We start from the raw sequence: 23,244 nt of genomic DNA on the forward strand, positions 1-23,244 counted from the left end.
CCTGGTGTGATTCCTGACTAATGTGACTTACAGACCAGACTTACAGCCCATTACTAAAGCACCAGGATAAAATAAATTTGAGATGTGGAATGGCAATTATCCAGATGGAAAATGACAGACTGAAACTGTAGAACAGTTATTAATGTATAGCTTTTTAGTATTATCACTGCAAAGTAAAAAAAAAAAAAAAAAAAAAAATTGAGTGTTTACCTAGAGGGTGATGCTACTGAAAACATACGGTTAACCTTATAAAAGAGAAAAGACCAGGTGAATAAGACCAAGTTCCTGCCACTGTTTTTCTCCCCCATATGGTTCTCTTGCTCACAGCCTTGTCTTTCCTGTGATTGCAGCTCAGGAAAACATGTACAGATGAGCTCTTCTGAAGTTTTTTTTTTTGAGGCAGAGAAGCAGCAGAAAGAACATGAGTGTTCCTTAACCATAATAGCTTTGGTGTTCAAAAGTTTATAATACTGTATACTGAGATATAACCATTAAGTTTTTCAATTAGGTAAAGGGAATTTTGATTTAAAGAAGATTAAGCCAAGTTATAGCAAACACTGGGTATTAAAGGACAGGGCCAGAATTACTAGCTTTCTGCAAAATTGTTTCATACAAGCTCAGCGAGCAGGTCAGTAAATGGAGGAGAGGCACAAAAAAACCCAAACATCGTGAGGAATTAATGAAGACATTGATTCTGAGCAACAAACTAGTTGGGGACAATGTCAGAATAGACAAGTATGAGACACAGAAATGACCGACCATAAAACTCTGCATTAGTCAGCCTAGTTAATCTAGTTCTTCCCAAGGTCCTCAGGGAATACCTGCATAAGATCTGCAGAGGCATGTTGGATCAATTCTTCCTACCCAGTGCAGAATGAGGCTGTTCAAGTGCCAAGATGAGTGTTGCTATCGTGCCTCTGCCGTTGAGAGGGTTTGTGTCCTTTTCTGACTTACAGACAACGTTCAATGCCAGCGCTACCAGAGTAACGCTGATAACAAATAATTCCATCTCTAATGTTTCCATCCTCTTCTGTGCAGATCTGTGAAAGAGGGATCTTCAAGAGCATGTGGAGTTCCTGCAGAACTGGAAGAGCCCTGGGTACACTTCAGATGAATCCCAGGAAAGTTCTTCCCAGGGGTGGAGACCCCTCATCTTCCCTCTACTACTTAAGCAATATTAGAAGAGTCTGTGGGGACTGTGACTTTTATTTTTTTTTTTTTTTAACCCTTAAATTATTGGAGGGGCTTTTGGTTGTTTTTCGTTTGTTTGGGGTTTTTTTGCTTGCTTTATTTGGCTGGTTGTTGTTGTTTTCTAGAAATCACAGAATCTTCTGAGTGGGAAGGGACCCATAGTATTATCCATTCCAACTCCTGCACAGCACAGCACTCCTTGAGCTCTGGCAGCCTTGGGACCGTGACCGCTGCCCTGGGGATCCTGTTTAGTGCCCGACCATCCTCCGGGGGAAGCATATTTTCCCGATACATTTGCCTAAACCTCCCCTGACACAACTCCAGCCGTTCCCTCGGATCCTGTCGCTGGTCGCAGAGAGCAGAGATCGGAGCTACTCCTCCGCTGCCCCTCACGAGGAAGCTGTAGGCTGCGATGAGGTCTCCCTTCATTCTTCTCCATGCCGAACAAGCCAGGTGACTAGGTTTGGGGTTTGGTGCTGGCGGTTTTGGGTGGTTTGTTGGTTTTTTTTTGTTTGTTTGTTTGTTTGTTTGTTTTTAAGATGGGGTGCGCTCGTTCTTTACGGTAGCGGAGACGGGAAAGAGGCGTCGCCGAGCTTTGGCAAAGCTGTCTTTACTAACGGCTGCTCCGGGGGAGCAATTCGGAGCCGACCTGGGGTCCAATGCCTATTCCGAAATCGGAGCCCGTCCATTATCCCCCTCACCCACAGGTCCCGGGCGGCGCCGGCTCCCGGCAGCTCCCGCGCTGGCGCAGGCGCGGACAGGGCCGGCCGCACCACCGGCCCCACTCTTGGGGGAGCGTGGCTCGGAGCGCTGCTGTCGCCGGTTCCGAGAACGCCGCCCGAGATCCGGCTGAGAGCCGGCAGCACGCGCAGGGGCACGGCCTGGGTTCCACGTTCTCCCGCGTCCCGAGTACCCCGCCGCAGTTCGTCCCCCCTCTGCCGCCTGGAATGGTTCGGCCCGCGGCCCGGCCTGGCCTGTGAGGAGCCGCGGCCGCCATTTTGTGCGGTGGCGGGTGGAGTGTGGCGGAGGCGGTGCCGAGGGGTTCTCGGGACGTCGCTCCCTTCCCTTGCCGGTGAGCGGGGCGTGGGGCCGGGTGGGACCTGGCCCGGCTGCCCGCGGTGCTGGGGCGGGTGGAGTCGCATGTGGATGTGGAGGTCGCGGGCTCGGGCGGCAGGCGGCGAGGCCGAGGGGTGCTCTGCTCCCGGCTTCGCGGGGGGAGCCTGTGGTGCCCCTGGGAGTTTCCGCTGTGCTCGGGGACCAGTCGCTGTTGGTACCTCCGTAGCTCCAGGACAGGCCGAGATATACGGCAGGCTTTAGCGTTAATGAGTGGCGCGTTACGGTGCCCTCTGTTGTGTAATAAATACAGAGAGACTCGTGCCTCAGGGCAAAGATGAAAGCCAAGTCAGGGAGGATAGGGTGATCGCTGACGCCTGCTGCATCCCTTTTGTACTTCAGTAGCTTCCAGCGAAGATGTCGGAGTATATCCGGGTGACGGAGGACGAGAACGATGAGCCCATCGAAATCCCGGCGGAGGACGATGGCACGGTGCTGTTGTCTACGGTGACGGCGCAGTTCCCCGGGGCGTGCGGGCTGCGTTACAGGAACCCGGTGTCGCAGTGCATGCGGGGAGTGCGGCTGGTCGAGGGCATCCTGCACGCCCCCGAGGCCGGCTGGGGAAACCTCGTCTACGTCGTGAATTATCCCAAAGGTTTGTCCTCGTGGCTTCGGTTCTCTGTACAAGGCTGCTTTCTTTAAGGTTTGAGTCACAGCTGATCTAACATGGCACACTGTTCACTGTTACTTTTTAACTCTCTGATTCACAGAGATCAATGATTTAACCTGGTGTCTGTCCTGTCCGGTAGGTTTGACCCCATTGAGGTTTTAATTTTTTAACGCTCTACCTAAACAAGTGCTTTAATGACAAAGTGTTGTGTTATCCTTGAAGGATAGCCTCATATAGGCCATCACAAAGATTGTGTTGTTCTGTAATCTCTGTATTAACAGACACTTCTCCTCAAGGCACATGGTTTTGTCAGAGGTGCCATTTAGAAGTGCTTAGTAAAGGAGAAACATGATCACCCTGCTCCACCCCCCCAAAAAAGAGGGAAAGTAAATTGTTAGTGAAGTAGTCTTCTAAAAATTCATGTTTTCACCACTTTGGAGAACTTGGGAATGTTGCTGGAAAGTTCTTAAGTAAATTAAAGCAGAACTAAGTGGGTCAAATTGCACTTTGGAGGAGGACTCGATGGTGGACTGGCTTTGGTTCAGGGCAGTGAGATACGTGTTCCAGTTAGCTCTCAACAGCTGGTGTGTGTGTGTTTTGCAGTCTGTACTGTTTGTCATGTGTATAATTTAACACCATGCAGTTCATAGTTAGTGGGTCAATTTCCCAGAGCTGAGGATGTTTAATGTATTTTTTATGTTCAGATAATAAGAGAAAAATGGATGAAACCGATGCATCATCAGCTGTGAAAGTGAAACGAGCGGTACAGAAGACTTCAGATTTAATAGTCTTGGGTCTTCCCTGGAAAACCACTGAACAAGACTTAAAGGAATATTTCAGTACCTTTGGAGAAGTTCTGATGGTGCAGGTAAAATCCATTTGCAGCTCAAGTAAGGAGGGACATTGGGTAGATATCAGGCTCCTGAGAAAGCAAGTAGAAACAAAAGAGCTGTATAAACTAAGACAAGATCAGAAGCCAGGTCTCTTCCTAAGGGTGTCTTTTTTTCCATAAGCGTGTTAATTTTGGGAGAAGATGTTAAGGAATTGGAGGTTGCTGTGATAAGAATGGTTATAAGACTGATGAACTCTCAAAACAGATTTTTACCAAATTCATTCAGTAACAATGTGCTTCATACTAGTGGTTGTTTTTGGTTTTTTTCCACCTAGGTTAAGAAGGATATTAAAACAGGCCATTCAAAAGGTTTTGGGTTTGTTCGGTTCACGGATTATGAAACCCAAGTGAAAGTAATGTCTCAGCGGCACATGATCGATGGAAGATGGTGTGACTGTAAGCTTCCCAACTCTAAGGTACTTTGGGATTTACTGCTGGTTTCATTTGTACCAAACACTCCAAGTGCACCTCTTCATCAGCTGTGTTAGGGGAGAGCAGCTGCACAGATTAACTATCTGCTCTTGGATGTGGCTTTACTGTGAATGAACAGAACAAGTGAGATCAAGGAAGGAAAACAGGGAGGAGGTGGGTGATCTGGAAGTAATTGGAATGTAAAGTTGCCTATTGCATGAATAAATACAGGATAAAGCAGGTGGAATAACTAATTTGGGGAAGAGTAGAACAAGTCTTTGAGTTCCAAACTGAATGTGTCGCTTCTATTGATGTCTCTACATGCAGTTATTACAGAAAAGCGTTCTTCTGCAATGGCCTTGTCGTCATCCCTGTTTGTTGCTCCCTTGTTCATTTTCTTGTGGCTCTTCCCCCTCACCTGTACCAAGGTGCAGCCATGGTCTTGGAACATGAAATTCTTGTAGAATTTTTAAAACTTATTTAACTCTTAAATTTGCAATCTCAAAGTTTCTTCCATCAGCAGCCCTTAGAACAGACGAGATTAAGAGTGACCTTTACCATGCTGTAACTCAGTTCTCAAGGACTATAGTTGTGATAGTTTCTCCCTTCAATTCTCTCCAGCAAAGTCCCGACGAACCTTTACGCAGCAGGAAGGTGTTTGTTGGACGCTGCACCGAGGACATGACAGCAGATGAACTCCAACAGTTCTTTGCCCAGTATGGGGAGGTGGTAGATGTCTTCATTCCTAAGCCCTTCAGAGCTTTTGCTTTTGTTACGTTTGCAGATGATCAGGTAAGTCTTAAAATATTTTAACTTCATAGAATACATTTTAGTAGCACAATGAAGTATGGTTTCTGGACCTACACATGAAATACTTACTTGTCCGCTGTCTTCAGTATTACAGTGGTATCAGGTTGATCTGATTTACTTGTCTGAATAGACTGAGATTACACTTCTAGATGCAGCTGTGCAGACAGGACTTTATACTCCAGTTAGTGTAGTGATTAATGCAATGCTGAATCGCTTCAAATCGAATTAAGTGCGTGCATATGCTTTCTTTGCAGGATAAGTATCTGCTCCGAATCATAGGGGATGTTTTGTGTTTTGTCTTGTACTGATAACATTTTTGAGGAAAAAGGACATTTAACATACATTAATCTAATCAATCCCTTATTTCTTATAGGTTGCCCAGTCTCTTTGTGGAGAGGACTTGATCATTAAAGGAATCAGCGTACATATATCCAATGCTGAACCTAAGCACAATAGCAGTAGACAGTTAGAGAGAGGTGGAAGATTTGGTGGTAACCCAGGAGGCTTTGGGAATCAGGGGGGGTTTGGTAACAGCAGAGGAGGTGGGGGAGGACTGGGCAACAACCAGGGCAGCAACATGGGCGGGGGTATGAACTTTGGGGCCTTTAGCATCAACCCTGCCATGATGGCAGCGGCACAGGCGGCCCTGCAGAGCAGCTGGGGGATGATGGGCATGCTGGCCAGCCAGCAGAACCAGTCGGGGCCCTCGGGAAACAACCAGCCTCAGGGCAACATGCAGCGGGAACAGAACCAGGGTTTTAGTTCAGGCAACAACTCGTACGGAGGGTCCAACTCGGGGGCAGCGATAGGTTGGGGCTCAGCCTCGAACCCAGGCTCCAGCAGTGGGTTTAACGGAGGCTTTGGTTCAAGCATGGATTCCAAGTCGTCAGGCTGGGGAATGTAGACGCAGTGGGCTCTGATACTGACTCTATGGTGGGAAATCAAATTTTTCTAACTCACGGTAAGTATACTGTAAATTACATATATACTAAAATTTTCCAAATGAATTTGTTCAGTGTGCAGTATATTCAGCAGTATTTTTGACATTTTTCTTTTCTAAAAAAAAAAAAAAAGAAAAAAAAAAGGAAAAGAGAAGAAAGGTAAAAGGAATTTTCTAAGTTTTGTTACATAACTAGTCAGAATTCTGATTGTTTGGAAGTGGACTGCTGTTTTCCCAATAGGTGAACTAACACTACAGTTGATAGGAAAGGTTTCTCCTGTAATATTTTATTCCTTTGTTTCTTGGCTACCTGAATTCTTTGCATGTTCAAAATGGAACCATTGTTCAAAAGCAGCATTCTCTCCCTCTTGTTTTTAATTTGATCCCACCATAAGACTCTCCAAGCGCCCCATTGGAGAACACCGTGTTGTTTCTGTCTGTGGTTTTTTTGTTTTTAACACCGTCTCCCCTCCATACTAAAGTACGATAGGAAGGCTTCATTTAATCTCCGCAGTTCATCTCATTTCAAATGTATATGGAAGAAGCACTTCATTGAAAGCAGTGCTGTAAATATTCTGCCTTAGGAGTACTTCTGTCTACATGCTTTCTCATCCAAGAATACTTATCACACCGCACATGCTGCGTCTTAGACGGTGGGTGTTCCATTTTTATCCGCTACTCTTTATTTCATGGAGTCGTATCAACGCTGTGAACGCAAGGCTGTGAGATGGAACCAGAAGGCTGTTTGAACTTTTGAAACCATGTGTGGGATTGGTGGTGGTGCCGAGGCATGAGAGGGCTGGTATGTGCGAGATAAAGGAGCGAGCGCATGCAGAGACCTGGTGGTGCATTAATGGGATTTTATTTGACTTGGCGAGATGTCTCTCAATCCTGTGGCTTTGGTGAGAGAGTGTGCGGAGAGCAATGATAGCAGATAATGTACGAGTGTTTATTGCGTACGAAGAACATCCACATGTGGAAGACTAAGTGGGTTCTCTACCTAGTTAATCAATTAGTTGAATGTGTTATGTGAAATGGAATATTTGTATTTTTTTCCCCTTATGTCAACTGCTGTGAATGCTGTATGGTGTGTGGGGTTTTTTTTTTTTTTTTTCTGTTAATGATCTGTAAGTGTGGTAATGTGACTTGAAGACGATGGGGGTTTGCGATGAGAACATTGAGCTTGTGGTGTGCTTTGCAGTAGCTCTTTTAGCAGTGATCACTAGAGCTCAGTGTGCCTCTCTGGCGTGGAAGTTCCACTGTCTGTAAGATATCCATAAGAATGCTGTTTGCTGCAGTTTCGTGTTTGGATGCTTTTTATAAGATTTGTCACTGTAGGAAATTCATAAATAAAACTGATTTAAGTAATATGTGTCTTTGTTTTGCAGCCGTGAATGCAAAGAATTCATAGCAGTTAATTAATTTTATCCTTTCACTATGAACTTCTGTAAAGCTTTTTGCAGTCACTTGGTTTGTTTCAGATAAGCAGGTTCTAAAGGAGCCACCGCTCAGCATGTATCGATACCTGACACTCACCTCTAAGTCACTGTACCCTTGCACTGTGCAGTGACATAGATCTAAAATCCAGGTCCCACACCTTGGGGTGCCCGCACCTAGACTGGTAAGCAGCTCCCTCCAGATTTCATCTGTGCCAAGGAACGTTACCTGTTCTTTTAGCAATTGAAGTTCCTTATCAGAAGTGGGTCAGGGGAAACAGAGTTGCTGTCACGATGGATTTCTATCCACAGCATCTCCTTTGGGGATGCATGTTTTAAACTTGTTTTTAGATCAGCCTATTCATGGGAAAGAGGCTTCTGCCACCCTTCTAGGCCAGAAGAATGCTGTTAACTCCTGTTAAAGCTAGTCACAGGAAAGACTTTCCAGATGCATGAAGCACTAGTAAATGTACACAGTGATAAAGTTTGAAGTAAGTTAGGACAAGTGCCAAGGCTTGACATAGGAGGCAGCTTCTAAACCAAGTGCACAGCGGTAGAGCAGGAAGTAGCGGATGATTATTTCCACTTCGGGTTGCAACCCACTGAAGCTTGGATGTGTATTTTTCTATACATTGTAAATACTGCGCTGTAGCTGCAAATAGTCCGAATATGGATATTTCCAGCTTTTAACCTATGTCATTTTCAAGTGAATCTTCATTACTCTATCCCACTGAGGCTTATGAATAGCAGAGCATCAAAACAGCAGACAAAAGTGCACGACTGAGTTTTCCAGCTGCAGAATTAAAAAATCAGTTGTGCCGTCACGTGCTTGGTTTAAAGAGGGTTTCTGAACACTCAGGTTGAGAAGGAAATCCCACACATTTGTTTCTATTCCACTGAAAAAGTTGCTTCCTTTTTTTTTTCTGCACCTTAATCAGAATAATCTCCAAACTGCCATCTGTGAATTTTGCATTTTAGCACTTGCACTATTACCAGCTACTTCTGCTGAGTAACACTTTAAAATGGTATTCTTGGACCTCCAAAGACTAACTCTGAGCCCCTGCAAGGAACCTCACGGTAAGTTTTTGTAATTAGCATGGTTTTAATTTTGTTTAAATTGTTCAGGTTTAGGTTTAAGAGGCTGGTTGGCAGCACTGAGTCGTCCTTGCTGATAACATTAGCCTTTCTTCCACCTTCAAACACAATCCCCTGAACATTTTACAATTTCAAGTTTCAGTAGCATTTTAAACCACTTTGCATACTTTAATGTTTCTAAGTGAGTGAATAAACAATCCCTGAAATACATTGAAGTGTTTTGAGTCTTCATTTTAAACGGATACTTAATTTTCAGTTCCATTACTCTAGAAAGTGAAATGCTAACGGAAGAGTCTGAGATACAAGAAAGAGGAGGTTCATGTCTATTATAAGGGGTTCGATAGCACAGGAAATAAAGTTTTTTCTAACACTGCTAATTCCAATAATCTGTTGTCCACTGTACACGGACCAAAAATCTGAATGCGAAAGCCCTTTCTTCAGAAAACCACAGAAAAATTTTTACGGCCGAGAGCAGGAACTTGTCAGGCACGGGCTGTGCAGCAGTAACCTGCCACAGGGACAACAGGGCCAGTAAACGCCCCCTCATACAGCAAGGAGCGGATAGCACCTACCAGAGGGGTGGGTGAAGGGATGTCGGTGCTCTGCAGCCTCTCATTGGACCTGTGTTCAGTCAGTAGCTGCCGTCACAAGAATTCACAGCGCTATTTAAAAGAAAACAAAATACACTTCAGGAAGGCATGAATAAAGCATGCCATAGGCAGATGGCAGCTTTGTACAGTTGAAGGACTTGTAACGGCTGCTTGTGTCATTTCTTCCCTATCCCATCACCTGCAGGCAATGTTCCTGGCAAATGGTTACGTGTAAGGTAAGTACTGATTGTGATTTCCTGCTCCAGTGTAACCAATACAATTGCCAAAGGGGACAAGATAATTTTTCTAACCTTGATGTGTTAAATTTCTTTCTCCCTGGCCAAGTTGATAGTGTTTTCTCAGAATTCCTTATTTACTCTTCAAAAAAGAGGGTTTTTTTTATCAGCTATATGGTAAGCAGCTGTTAGAACCCCACCGTCATGCACACCTGAGACACCTAACTCTCCTTGCCCTCTTGTTAACAGCACTTACACCAGGGAAGCTCTCCAGGCTCATCTCTTCCCGCAGGAATTCACTACACAAAGTGCAAATCAACAGCAGCAGCAAAAGCTGCTGAAGAGTCTGAGATCTAAATACCAAACGAACACACTTCTACGGATGAAACGAAGTTAACGATTCTAAATGTAATTCCCGGATTGTTTTGGAAGGGTAAAATTGCTCACCAATGAATATTTGATGCAGAATACAATTTTCATGAGAGTCGCATCCCTTAGAAAAATTCCGTAATTAAGAGAGAGAGCGTCGCTGAGGAAGTTGAGCAGGGAGGAGGAAGTGCATTTGTTCTGAATGTGAATGAAGGTACTCAGACTCTGGATATTCTAATCTAAAAGATAAGAGGGACAATGACGCTATTAGATTGTACAATGTTTCTCCCCAGACTCAGTCTTGGATCTTGACTAATTTTGCAGAATAATTAATTTAGCAGTTCAGGCATTAAAAAAACAAATAAAATCCAGAACCCTGTACTCAGCAGTGAGGGGATTTTGTTTTCCCCCCTCATCAATACTGCTGTAGCATGGGTCAACCTTCCTCTCAGAAACAATGCCAATCAGTTAGCTAATCCATTTAGTTTGTGATGAAAGCGTGCTCTCCAAAGAGAGCTGGGATACGGGAACATTTGGCTTTTTACTCTCCTCGTGGAGAGCTGAAGTGAGTTCTGGACATTACCCTGCAATAGGATGCCTCAGGCATATGACCCAGGCATATTCCATAGTAAATGAATAAATGTGTTCAGTATGTAAATTAATTAATATGAATGTTAATTATATGAATATTAAATGAAGTAATATTAATGTACATAATCAATAGTAAATTTTTAACACCTCTAAGGTCAATCATAGAAACTACAGTCACACTGTGAGGTTCTAACATTTTCCGTTTTGTTAGCATTCCTCCCTGCTAAACAGCACCCGTAGCACTTACCATTCTGAAAGTCCGCCTAACATAAATGTAGCAATGGATTGTCAAAATGAACATTCTGCAGCGAAATAGTTTTGCCACACCAGCTTCGAGGTACTCCAAGAAAATGTAAGAAAAGCCACAGAGCTCCATTGCATAAACAGCTGAGTAGCTAAGCTAGGTAACTGTCCCCTTGTCTGCACAAACACATCCTCGTAGGCTCAGTACGAGGCACAGGCTGGAATTTTTCCAGTAGCCATCACCACGCGTGAATCTTCACCTGCATCCCAGAGAACATGAATCAGAACCATAAAGAGAAGAGTTGGGCATGGTGTAATCCAACACAGAAGCGACACTCTCCAGGCATTATCCGACATCCTATCTTAGGTGTCCTTTGAGTCACTGCAGGCACGTAAGCAGGTGACCGTGTCAGTTTACCCCCTCGGGCTATCCGCACGAGCTAATGCGTTAAATCCATCGATTGATGGGGGGAACGGTCAGAAAGAATAAAAGCTCTCAGCTGTGACTGGATTAAGCCTACCTGGCCACCTTCCCCATTCTTACACGGCCTTAAACATGCAAGTACATCCCTGGCACCGGGTTGCCTTGTGTGGGAGCACTCCCGGGATTTATTTCTGGGGGAATTGCTGAGGTGGAACCGGGCGGGGGGGGGGGGGGGGGGGGGGGGAGGTGGGTCGCATCTGGGCTGTCACGGGACTGCCGGAGCCGCGGCGGTGTGAGCCGGGGCACGGAGCTCTGCGTGTCCCGGCAGCTGTGTGCGCTCCGGGCACAGAGCTCGGTCACCGCCGGGGCTCCCGGAGTCTGGAGGCGCGGGGCGGGTGGAATTCCCGGCGGGGGCCGCCCGTGCTGGGGGAGGAGCGCCTTCCCCGCCGGGAGCCACGCACTGTTTCATGTTGGGAGGCGGGCTCGTCCCCGGAGACTGCACGTGTTTGTGGTGGCGTGGTGTTCCCGGACCCCTGCTACAGCCCAGCGGTGAATGCGCAGCAGGTACGTGGTGCCGATGCCGCTTGGCGAGCGGGTTTTCCGGCGCGGGGCGGGGGAGCGTCTCTGCCGGCGGGAGTCACTCTCCCTTTGGGGGCTGGGGGCGCGGGTGTGTGGCGGCTGCTGGTGGCGTGCTGTTGCCGGTCCTTGATCTTCAGTGGAGAGTATCAAAAGGCTTTTAGTCCTTCACGCGTGAGCAGTTCTTGTCTTGAATCGGGTCGGTGGTCTCAAATTGGGTCAGTAGTCTGAAAGGATGAAGTCAGGAGAGTCTTCATCCGGTCTCAATTGTTAGGAAAATTAATCTACGAATACCAGAGGTTTATGTCCAAAAAGGAGACAGATGAGTCCTTTTACTTTATTCGGATAAAGGGAGAGGCCATGGGGCATTTCCCCTGGGGTCTCTCAGATTTTCGGAGGACGCAGCCTCCTTTTTATCCTAATTTCCCGGCCGCTTTTCCCTCTCTCTTTCCCCATTGGCTGAGGTACTTGGGAAGTACAGACTTCCCGAAATGCCTAAGATTCCCCTTTTAACGTATAATCCCCTAATTTTAAAATTTTATGGGATTGATGGGTTTTTCCCCATTGTTGCTTTCATCTTTCAATATTAAATTTCATTTACGGCGGGGTCGGTCACGGGGGCGAGCTGCAGTACCGCTCTCTGTCCAAAGGGTGGCAGCACTGTCCCGAAGCTCAGCTTTCCAGTTGCTAAATTTTACCAGCCCCTTTTTGTGCGTGTGCGTGCCTGCTTTCAAATGGCCTATCCGTGAATGGGCCCATTCAGACCTGTCATTATTTTCATACCAAGCGGAGAGAGATGCACAACATGACCAAGAGAAAACAAGACCACGGCTTTTTATGTGGGTTTAGTTTCATGTTCATGAGACGAATTGGTTCTTGCAAAGTTTCAGGGACCAGCCCTGTTTCTGGGCCATATGTTTTATGTTTATGACTATTTATGGGTCCGCCTGCCAGCTCCAGGTCACTCAGCAGGCACGGCAGCAAGGGTGCTCCCCTTCTATCTCTGGCAAGTCCAGAGGTCGCTTTTCTCGCTGCTTTGTCCTAGAGCGGATTTCTGTATCGCTGCTGTTGGCATCCTAGTGCTCAGTGGTGAGGAACATCACCTGTGTCAGGCAAATCGTAGAAAAAATGCCAAAACAGAACAACTGGGTGTATGTCTTGTATGAGCCATTGCATTCCAGCAGGGAAAGTATCAGCAGGTGCAGGGCACAGGAGGGTTCCTTCCCATTTGATCCGAAGAGTCTGCAAAGGCAGCAGCAAACGGTCCTGGCTGGGGCCTGTCAGGGGTCAGCATTATCAGCAGGAAGGAAGTGCGGCCAGAGGGGCTCAGGCAGAACATGGGCTGGGTGTGACCTGTACTGGCCACCTGTGGTGTGTCCTTGGTAGGGTGGGCAAAGGCAAATGTGGCAACTGAGCACGTGCTGGAGACTCCCTCAGCTGTCCTAAAATCGGTCTAGAAAATGAAAGTGTGCTTGGCTTGACTTGGTTTGTAGCACTTCAAAGTGGTCTTCAAATATTCTTCAATAACTGTGACCTGAATTAAGGCCAGCATTGTTTTGAGGAAGCATTGTTTTAATAGACAGTGGTTGTTCATCTGGACATTTCATGTGTGTGTTTTTTTCTGACGTTCCCATTTATTTTGCTATATTGCTGTGGATGTTCACCCTGGTACTCTGGACAGTGGTTGGGGATTTTTTCTTCATTCCACAGCTATAGTACTTTTTTTTTTTTTTTTTTCCTAGCAGTAAAATTCTCCAAAGCACTAACCTGGCTACAGAATGGCATTTTCTCAGAGAGTCATTCTGCTTCTCCCAGGCAGCACTGCCCTGTTCCGGGTGTCTTGGTGCAATTTTTCACTGCATCCTGTAGCCCCAGAATCCATGGCTGTCCCTGAGGGTTGTGAAGGAGCGCTGTCTTTGGATTTTTGGCTTCAGAGTGGAAAGTGCATGATGTAAACTGTGGCATCTCCGCTCTATTGTAGGAAGCCTGGAAAAGCAAGGTCTTGTTCATGAGGAACGACTTCATGTTGAAAGTCAATGTGTCTCGCAAGAGGTGCAGCAAAGGGTGAGATTGAACCTCATGTCATTGTTTATTTAAATCACCTCTGTGAAACCTTGATACGCTTCAATAGTTTCTGTGGTTTCACATTTATTGGCCCTCCAGTGCCGGCCGCCGACATGAACAGCTTCAAACGAGCCATTCCCCTGCTAACCCCCCAGAAGCAGCTGGAGCCTCCAGACCGGGCTGAGGGAGCAAACCCTTGGGGGTGACACAGCTCCACACTGAGGGTACTTGGGGACAATGTGTAGCTTTGTTCTGGATTCTTTTGATTTTTTAGCTTCCTACAAGGTTTCAATCATGGACTTGGTAAAAAGAAATGTTAAGGACTGAAAGCATGAGCGGCTGTCAAGTTATACACACCAAAGACAACTTTTTTTTAATAGCTGTGAGACTTATATCTTGAATTTGGGACTCTCATCTTTGGCCAACTGTATTGGAAGAAGTCTTATTTTAAAGTAAGCTGCTTCCATCATGAATTTATTGTAGAAATACCCTGTAATGTCAGAAGGTTAAAAGCAGTAACACCAACATGTCACGTTGTTCATTTTCAGCAGCAAAACTCATCCTAATGAAATGTCAAACTTAATTAATTTCTCTGCGGCTAATAAGTTGATAAAGGAGTCTCAGCTTTTGCTGCCCTTCACTGATCGTCAAGGTCATGAAAAAATTGCTCTACTGTTCTAAACTAAATACAGAACAGAGCTCTTTGCATTGATGGAAAGGAGAACACCAGGGAAAAAGTGCTGCTTGTGTCCTCAGAGAGCAGTGGGAAGAGCCCGAGAGAAATACTGGCTGGCTGAGGGATCCTTGTGTCCCCTCTGGAATAAATCCTCGGACCTGCTGGTTTGCAGTCCGGTTTGGACATATTTTGCTGCCGCTTTGGTTCTGAGGAAGCGGAAATCCGTGGAATTTCTGGCTGATTTCCGTAGGTTCTCCTATTTTGGAGGAGCTGCAGGGGGAGGTCAGTATTCTGAGGGAGCATCCAGGGGGCTTCTCCCAGCCGAGTTTCTCCTGGAGCTGGGTGCTGGGTGTAATGCTGGATGTCTAAGCCGGCTTTGGGGCGTTGTGCAGTCCCAGCTCTAAGCCTGAGCCCGGGCCTGGCTGTGTCCCAACACTAAAGCCCGCAGCTGGGTGTGCTTTTCCAGCCCTTCCATCACGCAGGGGATCCCAGATTCCCGGAGCTCCCCGGCGCACGGCCTGGGCTCGCTCCCTGGGAGCTGAGCTTCCGTCTGCCCGAAGCGAGGGCGTCCTGCCCGGGTTTGAAACTTTATTGCTGTTGTTTTTCCTCTTCCAGGGAGCTGGCAAAAAAGGAGAGAGCCGCTAAGAAGCAAAGAAGCGGGCCGAAGGCCTTTTCCCAGGCCAGGGTTCCCACTTTTCTCTCTGACTCCTGGATAATTGCTTGAACGTAACCAGGGAGCGTCCGTTTGATTTCCTGCCTTTTCCAATAAATCCTTGCCTTCAGCTGGAGCGCGTTCCTGGTGTCCTCCTCCTCCTCCTCCTGTTGCATGGATTTGTAAATAAAGTTCATGACTTCTGTCCCAATGAATTTTATTATTCTAGCGATTGTGGCTCGCTCGTTCCACTGAAACTTCCCTGCTCTGCCGAGAGTTTGAGACGTCAAATCCAGGTAAGACTGGAGTTTCTTTGGATTGCTACTCCCACAAAACACAGGTAAATCTTGGAGAAGTGTAACGTGACCTGTTTAGTTCTCACTTGCCTTTAAAATCAGAGCAGAGGAGGCAGATTTTAAATCATCCTTCCATGAACTTCCACCAACTTCCTGACTGTCGCAAAAGTTTTCGATGTTAGAAATTCCCGAGCTTGTTTTCCAGGCGAGCTGGGATTTGGGTGCTATTCCTTCCTTTATTTCATGGTTTTCCTATCTCTGATTTTAGTGAGGGGATATTAATCGCAAATGCTGATTTTCCATCCCAGTTGGAATTTTTGTACATCTTAGGGCATATTTGCAAGGAAATTTTCCAGAAGAGTGTCGCTAAACGGGCATTGTGGAGCACCGTACCTGCAGAATGCTGTAAATTCCCAGGAAAACTTGCTGCGTGTTTAATTGCCATCATGAATCTCTCTGTAAAGTCAAATTTACTGCATTTTTAATGCCATGAATCCCATTACAACCTCAATCCTGGCCGAATTGCTGTTCCCTGGACACAATGGGGTGGTTCTTTCCTGCCTTGGCACATTTGGATGTTCATCCCAAGTGAGTTTCCCTCTGAAAGAGAATTTGTTTCCAAGCAAAACTGGGAATTGTCTCAAAACCTTCTTGTCTGGGAGGCACTGGGTTTGTTTTCCCCATCCCTGTGTAGTGCAGGATCCTCCCGGAGCTGTGTTAGGCAGTGGCAGGAGAGGAGAGCTGCATTTATTTTTGTATTACTATTTATTTTATTTTTTACTTTTTTACTTTTATAATTTTATTTTCTTGAGTTTTATTTTTTCATAGAAGTTTTTGTTTTGAACTTTTAAAAAGGTTTTATATTTAATTTCTTCTCTATTTATAATTTTATTTTATTTATTTATTATTTTTAGTTATGTTATTATATTTTCTTTGCTTTTAAATTACTTTTAAATTTTTAAATATATTTATTTTCATGTTATTTTTATTTTGTGGGTTTTTATTTTTATTCTTTATATTTTTATACAGAATTTAGTTTATTTTTATTTTTTTTCTTTTTAATTACTTTTATTTTGTTTTAAATTTTTTTCCCATGTTTTGTTTTTTCCTTTTTTTTTTTTTTCCCTTACCCTTTCTTACCCTGAGTATGTGGCAGATTGTCTGCTGGCAACAAAGAAGTTGGTAAATGACAGCCGTGGCCACCCACCGAAGGCCTGGATACAATCGGGAGAGAGCAAAACCTCTGTATTTTCTGCTCCATTGAAGAACCCGAAGGGAGAAAGCTGCAAATGCCACGGTGCCGTTTTTTCCTTTTTACCCCCTAACAGGTCTCATTCTATTGACGTACAGTGTTAGCAGGAGTCACTTGATGTCGGGGTGTATTTCAGAGGCAGCAATAAAAGAAAGTCTATTTTTTATTCCGTAACTCTCCAAACCTCATTGTTTAGTAAGAAAGAAATCGAAAACAAAGCAAGCCAAAAAAAAAAAAAACCAAAACCCCACACCAAAAAAAACCCCACAAACAAAAAACCAAACAAAACCCCCCCCCCAAAACACCAAAAAACCAACAACAACAAAAAAACCCAAACAAAAAAAACCCCGAAACACCCCAAACCAAACCACAAAAAAAAGCACTCTAACAAAAAAACCCCTCCACACAAACAACCCCCCCCAGAAAAAACCACAGAAAGAGAAAATCTGCCAATATGATTTTAATGAGAATGAAATCTTTACCCTTTAGAAAAGCAGGCTCATTTAATTCTAATTGATTGTAGTTCTGATGTGTCAGGTTAATGAATTTGTATAGTTTGAAACATCGTTTACCATCTAAACAAACAGAAAATTTTAAAAATCAATACAAAAATAGGAAAGTATAATTAATAAAAATAGCAGTGTAAAATATGAAAAATAATATCAGCAATATAAATAAATACAAGCTCTATTATGACATGCTGTGTGTATTATGATATCTATAATATACATAGGTATAGATATAAAACAGAAACGATAATGATAAATATAAACATCATAAATACTAAAATTTAAAATATAGCCTGGCATGAAGGCTTTTCTGGTTTGAACGTGGCGAGTGGCAGGGTTGTGGTAGTTGCGCTTGGGGGTCTTTTGGGGCATTTCTTTTGGAGGATTTTTGGGCGGGTATTTTTGGGCCCGTTCTTTTTTGCCTCCGTTCCGTGCCGCTCCCTGAGTCCGGGCTGTGAGCTCGGGGCATTCTGCGGTTGGTCGTTTTCCCGTTTCCCCATTGGTCCGTTTTGGATCCTTGCTCCGATTGGTCGTTTTGAAATTCATTCACCCCATTGGTCCAAGTGTCAAAGCCCCCCACCTCGTTCGCTGTGAAACGGGAGTGTGGGCCGAAGGTCCAGAGCTTTGTGTGAGGCAGCAGCAGCGCCGCGGGTCAGTGATCGTGGGTTCGTGGGGAGGGCGTGTTTTCGTTTCGTTATTCCAGAGGCGCGGCGGTGCGAGCCAGGGCACGGCGGGGAGTGGGCACGGCGGGGAGTGGGCACGGCGGGGAGTGGGCACTCCGGGGAGTGCGCACTCCGGGGAGTGCTCACTCCGGGGAGTGTCCACTCCGGGGAGTGCTCACTCCGGGGAGTGTCCACTCCGGGGAGTGCTCACTCCGGGGAGTGTGCACTCCGGGGAGTGTCCACTCCGGGGAGTGCTCACTCCGGGGAGTGTCCACTCCGGGGAGTGCTCACTCCGGGGAGTGTGCACTCCGGGGAGTGTGCACTCCGGGGAGTGTCCACTCCGGGGAGTGCTCACTCCGGGGAGTGTGCACTCCGGGGAGTGTCCACTCCGGGGAGTGCTCACTCCGGGGAGTGTCCACTCCGGGGAGTGTCCACTCCGGGGAGTGCTCACTCCGGGGAGTGCGCACTCCGGGGAGTGCTCACTCCGGGGAGTGCGCACTCCGGGGAGTGCGCACTCCGGGGAGTGTGCACTCCGGGGAGTGCTCACTCCGGGGAGTGTCCACTCCGGGGAGTGCTCACTCCGGGGAGTGTCCACTCCGGGGAGTGTCCACTCCGGGGAGTGGGCACTCGGGGGGAGTGGGCACTCGGGGGGAGTGGGCACTCGGGGGGAGTGGGCACTCCAGGGAGTGGGCACTTGGGGGGGTGAGAGCACTCAGGGGAGTGGGCACTCCGAGGAGTGGGCACTCGGGGGGGTGAGAGCTCTCGGGGGAGTGGGCACTCCGAGGAGTGGGCACTCGGGGGGGAGAGAGCACTCGGGGTAGAGAGCATTCGGGGGGAGTGGGCACTCAGAGGAGTGGACACTCAGGGGACACCTCCTGATGGTGGCTTTTTCTCCTTTGGGCTCTGGTTGGGCTCTGATGTGTCAGTTCTTGGCTGTGTCATGCCATTTCTGGGCTCTAAAATGTCATTTTTGGGCACTGACATGCCATTTTTGGGCTCTCACAGGTCACTGTTTGTCTCTGATGTGCCATTTTTGCCTGTGACTGCCGTGTCATTTTTTTGGCCCTGCCATGTCAGTTTGGGCACTTACATGGCTCAGGGATTTTAAATGACTTTCAAGGAATTCTAAAAGGCTTTTATGGGATTGTAAAAGGCTCAGGAATTCTTAAGTGGCTTTTCTTTTAAGGAATTCTGAATTACTTCTAAGGAATTCTGAATGGCTTTCAACGAATACTGATGGGCTCAGAAGTTCTGAATGGCCTTCAAGGAATTCTGGATGGCTCGGGGGTTTTAAACTACTTTTAAGGAATTCCGAATGGCTTTTAAGGAATTCTAAACGGCCGAGGAATTCTTAAGTGGCTTTTGAGGAATTCTAAATGACTTTTAAGGAATCCTGAATGGCTCAAGAAGCATTTTCCAGCTGGAAAGAGTCATGGAAAAGGCCCCAAGTGCCAGGAGCAGTCAGGGCACTGCTGTCCTAGCTGTTGCAGGAGAGGGGCACAAATCTAATTAACAGCTACAGTCCTAATTGGGAGCTCTTAGAGCCACCTGTCCCCTTCTGCTCCAGCCTTTCCTGGGAAGAAGAATCCCTGGGAAGAGTAGGGAGGAATTCTTCCTCTTTTCCAGCTTTGCTGTTGCTGTGAGCGTTTTTTTTAATGCTCTTCAGCGCAGCAGAGAGAATAAAATACGGAATATTTGTGGGCTGGGATTCACCTGCTAGAACTGCTGCAGCCCAGGATATCTTTGGCTCAATATTCGTGGTGTTTTTTCCAGAAGGAACAGCTCAGAGGTGACAGATGTTTGTGTGATGAGGGGAAGGGAGAATTTGGATCCCACAGAAGTTCTGGAGGAATGCAGAAATGTTTATTCCTGTGGCCATCCCCGTGCTGGGAAGAAACAAAGAGTTCACCCTGTTGTGCTGGTTTTTCTTTTTGGGGATCCTAATAATCTTTGCCTTGGTGTGTGGTTGTGTTTTTTTTTTTTTTGTTTGTTTGTTTGTTTGTTTGTTTGTTTTGTTTTGTTTTGTTTTTGTTTTTGGCAGGCAAACGGTGAAAATCTTCTCCGAAACCTCTTGTTCTGAGTGAAGCTAAAAAGCAGTTGCTGATCTACAGACTACCTCAGGTCCTTCGGCTGCACCTTAAACACTTCAGGTGAGGCACTGGGCCCTGAATTTTTTGGGGAAATAGTGGCCAAAAGTGGGCCTTTAACTTGCCTCCATTGCTGCTAAAAGCAGCTGTGTGACTTTTGAGCCATCGGATTTGTGGAACTCCCTCAAACAGGGGTTTTCTGCCACAACTGAATATATTGTGCATATTAATCCTTAATTTCATTGGGTTTTACTCGAGTTTGCAGGCAGCTTGGAAGGAGAAGTCAGTAAGCTGATGAAAGATTTGGTGAAGATGGGATATGGAGAGAATTCAGTGCCCTTATTGGCTCTTTACCTGTTGAATAAGCTCAAAATCTTAGAACAGGTGTCTAAAGTAGTTAGACTGGGTGCGGGAGGGGGGGATGTTCTTGGTAGAACCGAGGATTTTAAAGGTGGTAAGAGGAAAAATCTGGCTCAGAAATACTGCACCTAAAACAAAAAATATCAATGGGAGACCCCACCTGAAATAAAAATCATCAATGGCAGAAGGAGACTTGACCTAAAACAAAAGCCATCAGTGGCAGAGGGAGACCCCACCTAAAAGAAAAATTATTAATGGCAAAGGGAAACCCCACCTGAAACAAAGCCCATCAATGCCAGGAGGAAGAGAGCAATCAGCTTTACCTGCCCGAACAGCTCCACTTTGGCCCAGTTCCTTACATTTGGTGCTTGGCATCCAATAATATTTCCCACGGGAGAGACATTTTGGGAAATTGGGGATTAATTCTCCTGATTTGTGTGGGCTTCCAAGTGCCAGCAGCAGTCACATTCCCTGCCCGTGTAGATGGAATTCCCCCGCAATTCCAGAAGCCGAGTCCATGTTTGAAATCCTTGGATTTGTAATAATTCCAACACCTGTTCCCAGGGTGCAGGACAGGTAAAATTGGAATTTTAAGGTGGTGGGGGTTTTTTGTTTGTGGGGTTTTTTTTTGTTTGTTTGTTTTTGGTTATTTGTTTTTGTTTTGTTTTGTTTTTTTAATGCCATCCAAGCCTCTCATGCCAGGCCTGGCCTGGAAATGTGTCAGAGCAAGGAGAAAAAATTCCAGTGGGTTTTTTTGGGATGGGAAGCACCTTCTGTCCCTAAGCTGATGTTAATTCCTGGCTTAGAAATGGGGAACAACCCCCCACTTTCCATTATCCTGGCAGTGTTTGCATGGGTTCTCTCAGCCTGGCAGATTCTTGGGCAACAGTTCCATGGATTTTTGGTGTCTTGTCAAACCAATATTCCATTTATTGCAGCTGGATTGTGGAGCATTCTAGAATCTGCTAAATTCATCCGTTGAAGTCATAAAAATCCGCATTCATTCCATATACAGTGAGTGATTTATTAATTGATTTTGGGGGGGTGTCAGAATGAATTCCACATGAATTCCATGTACTATTAATGATTATTATTGATTTTGGGGGCTGCTCACAAACTGATTCCCCAGCTTCCCATCCAGGGAGGGAACGAGGATGAATTCCCAGGAAAACACTTGCTTAAAAATCTGCTTTTCCATGCAGGATGGGCATGATTTTCCCACTCCTGCGGGCATAGTTAAGGCTGTTCTCCATCACTTAAAAAAGTAAATCACAGACTAAATTCCAGATTCCTGGCAGGGAAGGGAAGGCGTTTTCCCTCATTGTGGAATCCCCTGGCAGACAGGAGGGATGTGATTCCTTTGGACAGAGGAGCCAGGCTGGAGTTTGGGTGGATTCCACTCCATTTTTCTCGAGTTTTTTTTCAGCAGTTCTAAATCAGATATTTCTGAAGTTCTTTCAGCAGGTCTGTATCAGCTTTTTCTGGATTTTCCCCAGCAGCTTTAAACCAGAATTTTCTGGATTTTTCAGCAGTTTTAAGTGAGATCAAGTTTCTGCTCCAAGCTCATTCCTGATGTCACTGCCAGTGCAGACCTAGCGTGTCCTTCTGAAGGACAGCAGCAAGTGACTAGAGAATCCAATTAATTAATTAAGGGCTACAAAGGAAGGACCTTGAGGGTCCGAGGAGGAGCCAGGGGGGATTCACCCAGGGCCGATCCTTGTGGGTCCCTTCCAGCTTGGGATATTATGGAATTCCTGACTTTTCCTGGCTCCTCATCAGCTTTTCATTCATCCAGGTTTGTTCCAACTGCCCCAAATCACGCCTGGATCCTCTGCAGGGTCTGGCCCCAGGCTGACCCTGGGCTGGGGGGGATTAGTGGGACCAAATCAAACCTGAGATGAACTGCAAAGTGCTTGGAACATCCTAATTAATCCCCTTTTCCCACAGAAACCATGTCTGCAAAATGGGAATTATCCCCACTTTACACAGAGCTGCAGGTTTTTTATAGCACGTTCCAACAGCACCTTTGGAAAAGAGCCTTTTGGAAGGTTTTTATGGGGTTTTTGAGGGAGGGTGTCCCTAAACCTGAGGGCAGCTGCTCCCACAATGTCTCCAACTCCAACCCCAGGGAAAAGACCCAAATAATGTGAATTCCCAAGCCCAGGAACCCCAGTGGCACTGCCTGGGACCGGGAGCTGCTGCTGCTCCTCCGCAGCACCTCAGAGCAGCCGGGGTGCAACCTCTAGCTCCCAGTGGCCCCTATGCAATCTGTGAGTAACTCACAAGCTGTGAGTAACGCCCACCCACGGTGCCCCAGCCCCAGGCTGTGCCGGCCCCAGCCCAGGGCACTCAATGCTATGCAACACCCAAAGGCTTCTCCTCCCACCTTGGCCATCATTCCTTCACCTGTCGCAGCTTTCTGCAGACTTTTCCCAGGAAGCTCTGTGCCTGGAGTTTCATCCCAATCTGGATTTTCCCTCACAGGAGCAGCTGATGGGTCTCAGGGTCGAGCTCATCCCTCTGGGTCTCAGTGTGAAATAGAAATCATGTTTTTATGTTTTTGGAGGGTTTTTAAAATATCTTTACTCTTTTTATGCCTTGCTTTTTGTAAGCCGAAGTTTCTTATTAAAATAAAAACCAAACAAACACCAAACCAAAGAAAGAAACAAAATTTCAGTGGGCTATGTTGTTATTCCATAAATTTTAATAAACATCTGGGGGTAGAGGGCACAGGAGGAAATTCCGTGCACATCCTTGAGGAAACAATTCCCGAAGGATGGAACGGATGGATGGGAAACTAAGCTCCCTTTTGTCCCTGTCAGTGCTCCAGGCAGGACAGGGGTGATCTGACCAGCTCCAGGGGGGATCTGAGCAGCCCCACAGGTCCGATCCCAGTGGGAGGGCGAGCTCTCCTCCTGGTGGCTCCGACTCCTTCCTGGGACAGGGATTCAGCATAATCAGGGGAGGTGGTTCTGCTTTAAAATCTGTGTAAAGAGGGGCTTCTGTGGGTTTTGGGGTGGGCTCGCCCCTGATTTGTGTCACTCACAGGGTGACAGTGCTGTCCTGAGGGGGTCAGGGTGAGTTTGGGGGGGGGTTGTTCAGCCCTGAGGCCTCAGGTGGCAGGGACAGCACCCAAGTGCGGGCTGCATTTGGGAGATT

At 46.4% G+C, this 23,244-nt stretch overlaps 1 protein-coding gene and 2 long non-coding RNA genes across 5 annotated transcripts; all 3 read left to right on the forward strand.

The window, feature by feature from the left end:
• The first annotated feature begins 2,063 nt into the window (after positions 1 to 2,063).
• On the forward strand, positions 2,064 to 8,708 carry TARDBP (TAR DNA binding protein). 2 transcript variants are annotated; one of them, XM_040084446.2, is made up of 6 exons: positions 2,064 to 2,263; positions 2,650 to 2,899; positions 3,619 to 3,782; positions 4,082 to 4,222; positions 4,839 to 5,009; positions 5,401 to 8,708. In XM_040084446.2, the coding sequence occupies exons 2-6, from the start codon at positions 2,662 to 2,664 to the stop codon at positions 5,929 to 5,931; spliced, it is 1,245 nt and encodes a 414-aa protein (XP_039940380.1). In that variant the 5' UTR covers positions 2,064 to 2,263; positions 2,650 to 2,661; the 3' UTR covers positions 5,932 to 8,708. The 2 variants fall into 2 exon arrangements, with proteins under 2 accessions (XP_039940380.1, XP_039940378.1); XM_040084444.2 differs by having other exon boundaries at positions 2,065 to 2,263; positions 2,647 to 2,899.
• A 2,685-nt stretch (positions 8,709 to 11,393) lies between these two features.
• On the forward strand, positions 11,394 to 16,627 carry LOC131378694 (uncharacterized). Of its 2 annotated transcripts, XR_009208470.1 has the most exons (4): positions 11,394 to 11,515; positions 13,509 to 13,591; positions 14,883 to 15,803; positions 16,362 to 16,627. It is a non-coding gene; the product is annotated as an uncharacterized LOC131378694 (long non-coding RNA). The 2 variants fall into 2 exon arrangements; XR_009208469.1 differs by lacking the exon at positions 16,362 to 16,627 and having other exon boundaries at positions 14,883 to 16,070.
• Positions 16,628 to 19,650: 3,023 nt separating this feature from the next.
• On the forward strand, positions 19,651 to 22,120 carry LOC120762389 (uncharacterized). Its single transcript, XR_005703894.2, has 3 exons — positions 19,651 to 19,788; positions 21,024 to 21,099; positions 22,033 to 22,120. It is a non-coding gene; the product is annotated as an uncharacterized LOC120762389 (long non-coding RNA).
• Positions 22,121 to 23,244: the final 1,124 nt, after the last annotated feature.

The sequence above is a fragment of the Hirundo rustica genome, chromosome 22 (assembly GCF_015227805.2).
Source record: "Hirundo rustica isolate bHirRus1 chromosome 22, bHirRus1.pri.v3, whole genome shotgun sequence".
Lineage (NCBI taxonomy): Eukaryota > Metazoa > Chordata > Aves > Passeriformes > Hirundinidae > Hirundo > Hirundo rustica.

Coding starts and splice junctions, on each gene's coding strand:
- TARDBP (XM_040084446.2), top strand. CDS start 2,662: ATGTCGGAGTATATCCGGGTGACGGAGGACGAGAACGATGAGCCCATC. Junction 2,900..3,618: donor CGTCGTGAATTATCCCAAAG/GTTTGTCCTCGT, acceptor TTTTATGTTCAG/ATAATAAGAGAAAAATGGAT. Junction 5,010..5,400: donor TTACGTTTGCAGATGATCAG/GTAAGTCTTAAA, acceptor TATTTCTTATAG/GTTGCCCAGTCTCTTTGTGG.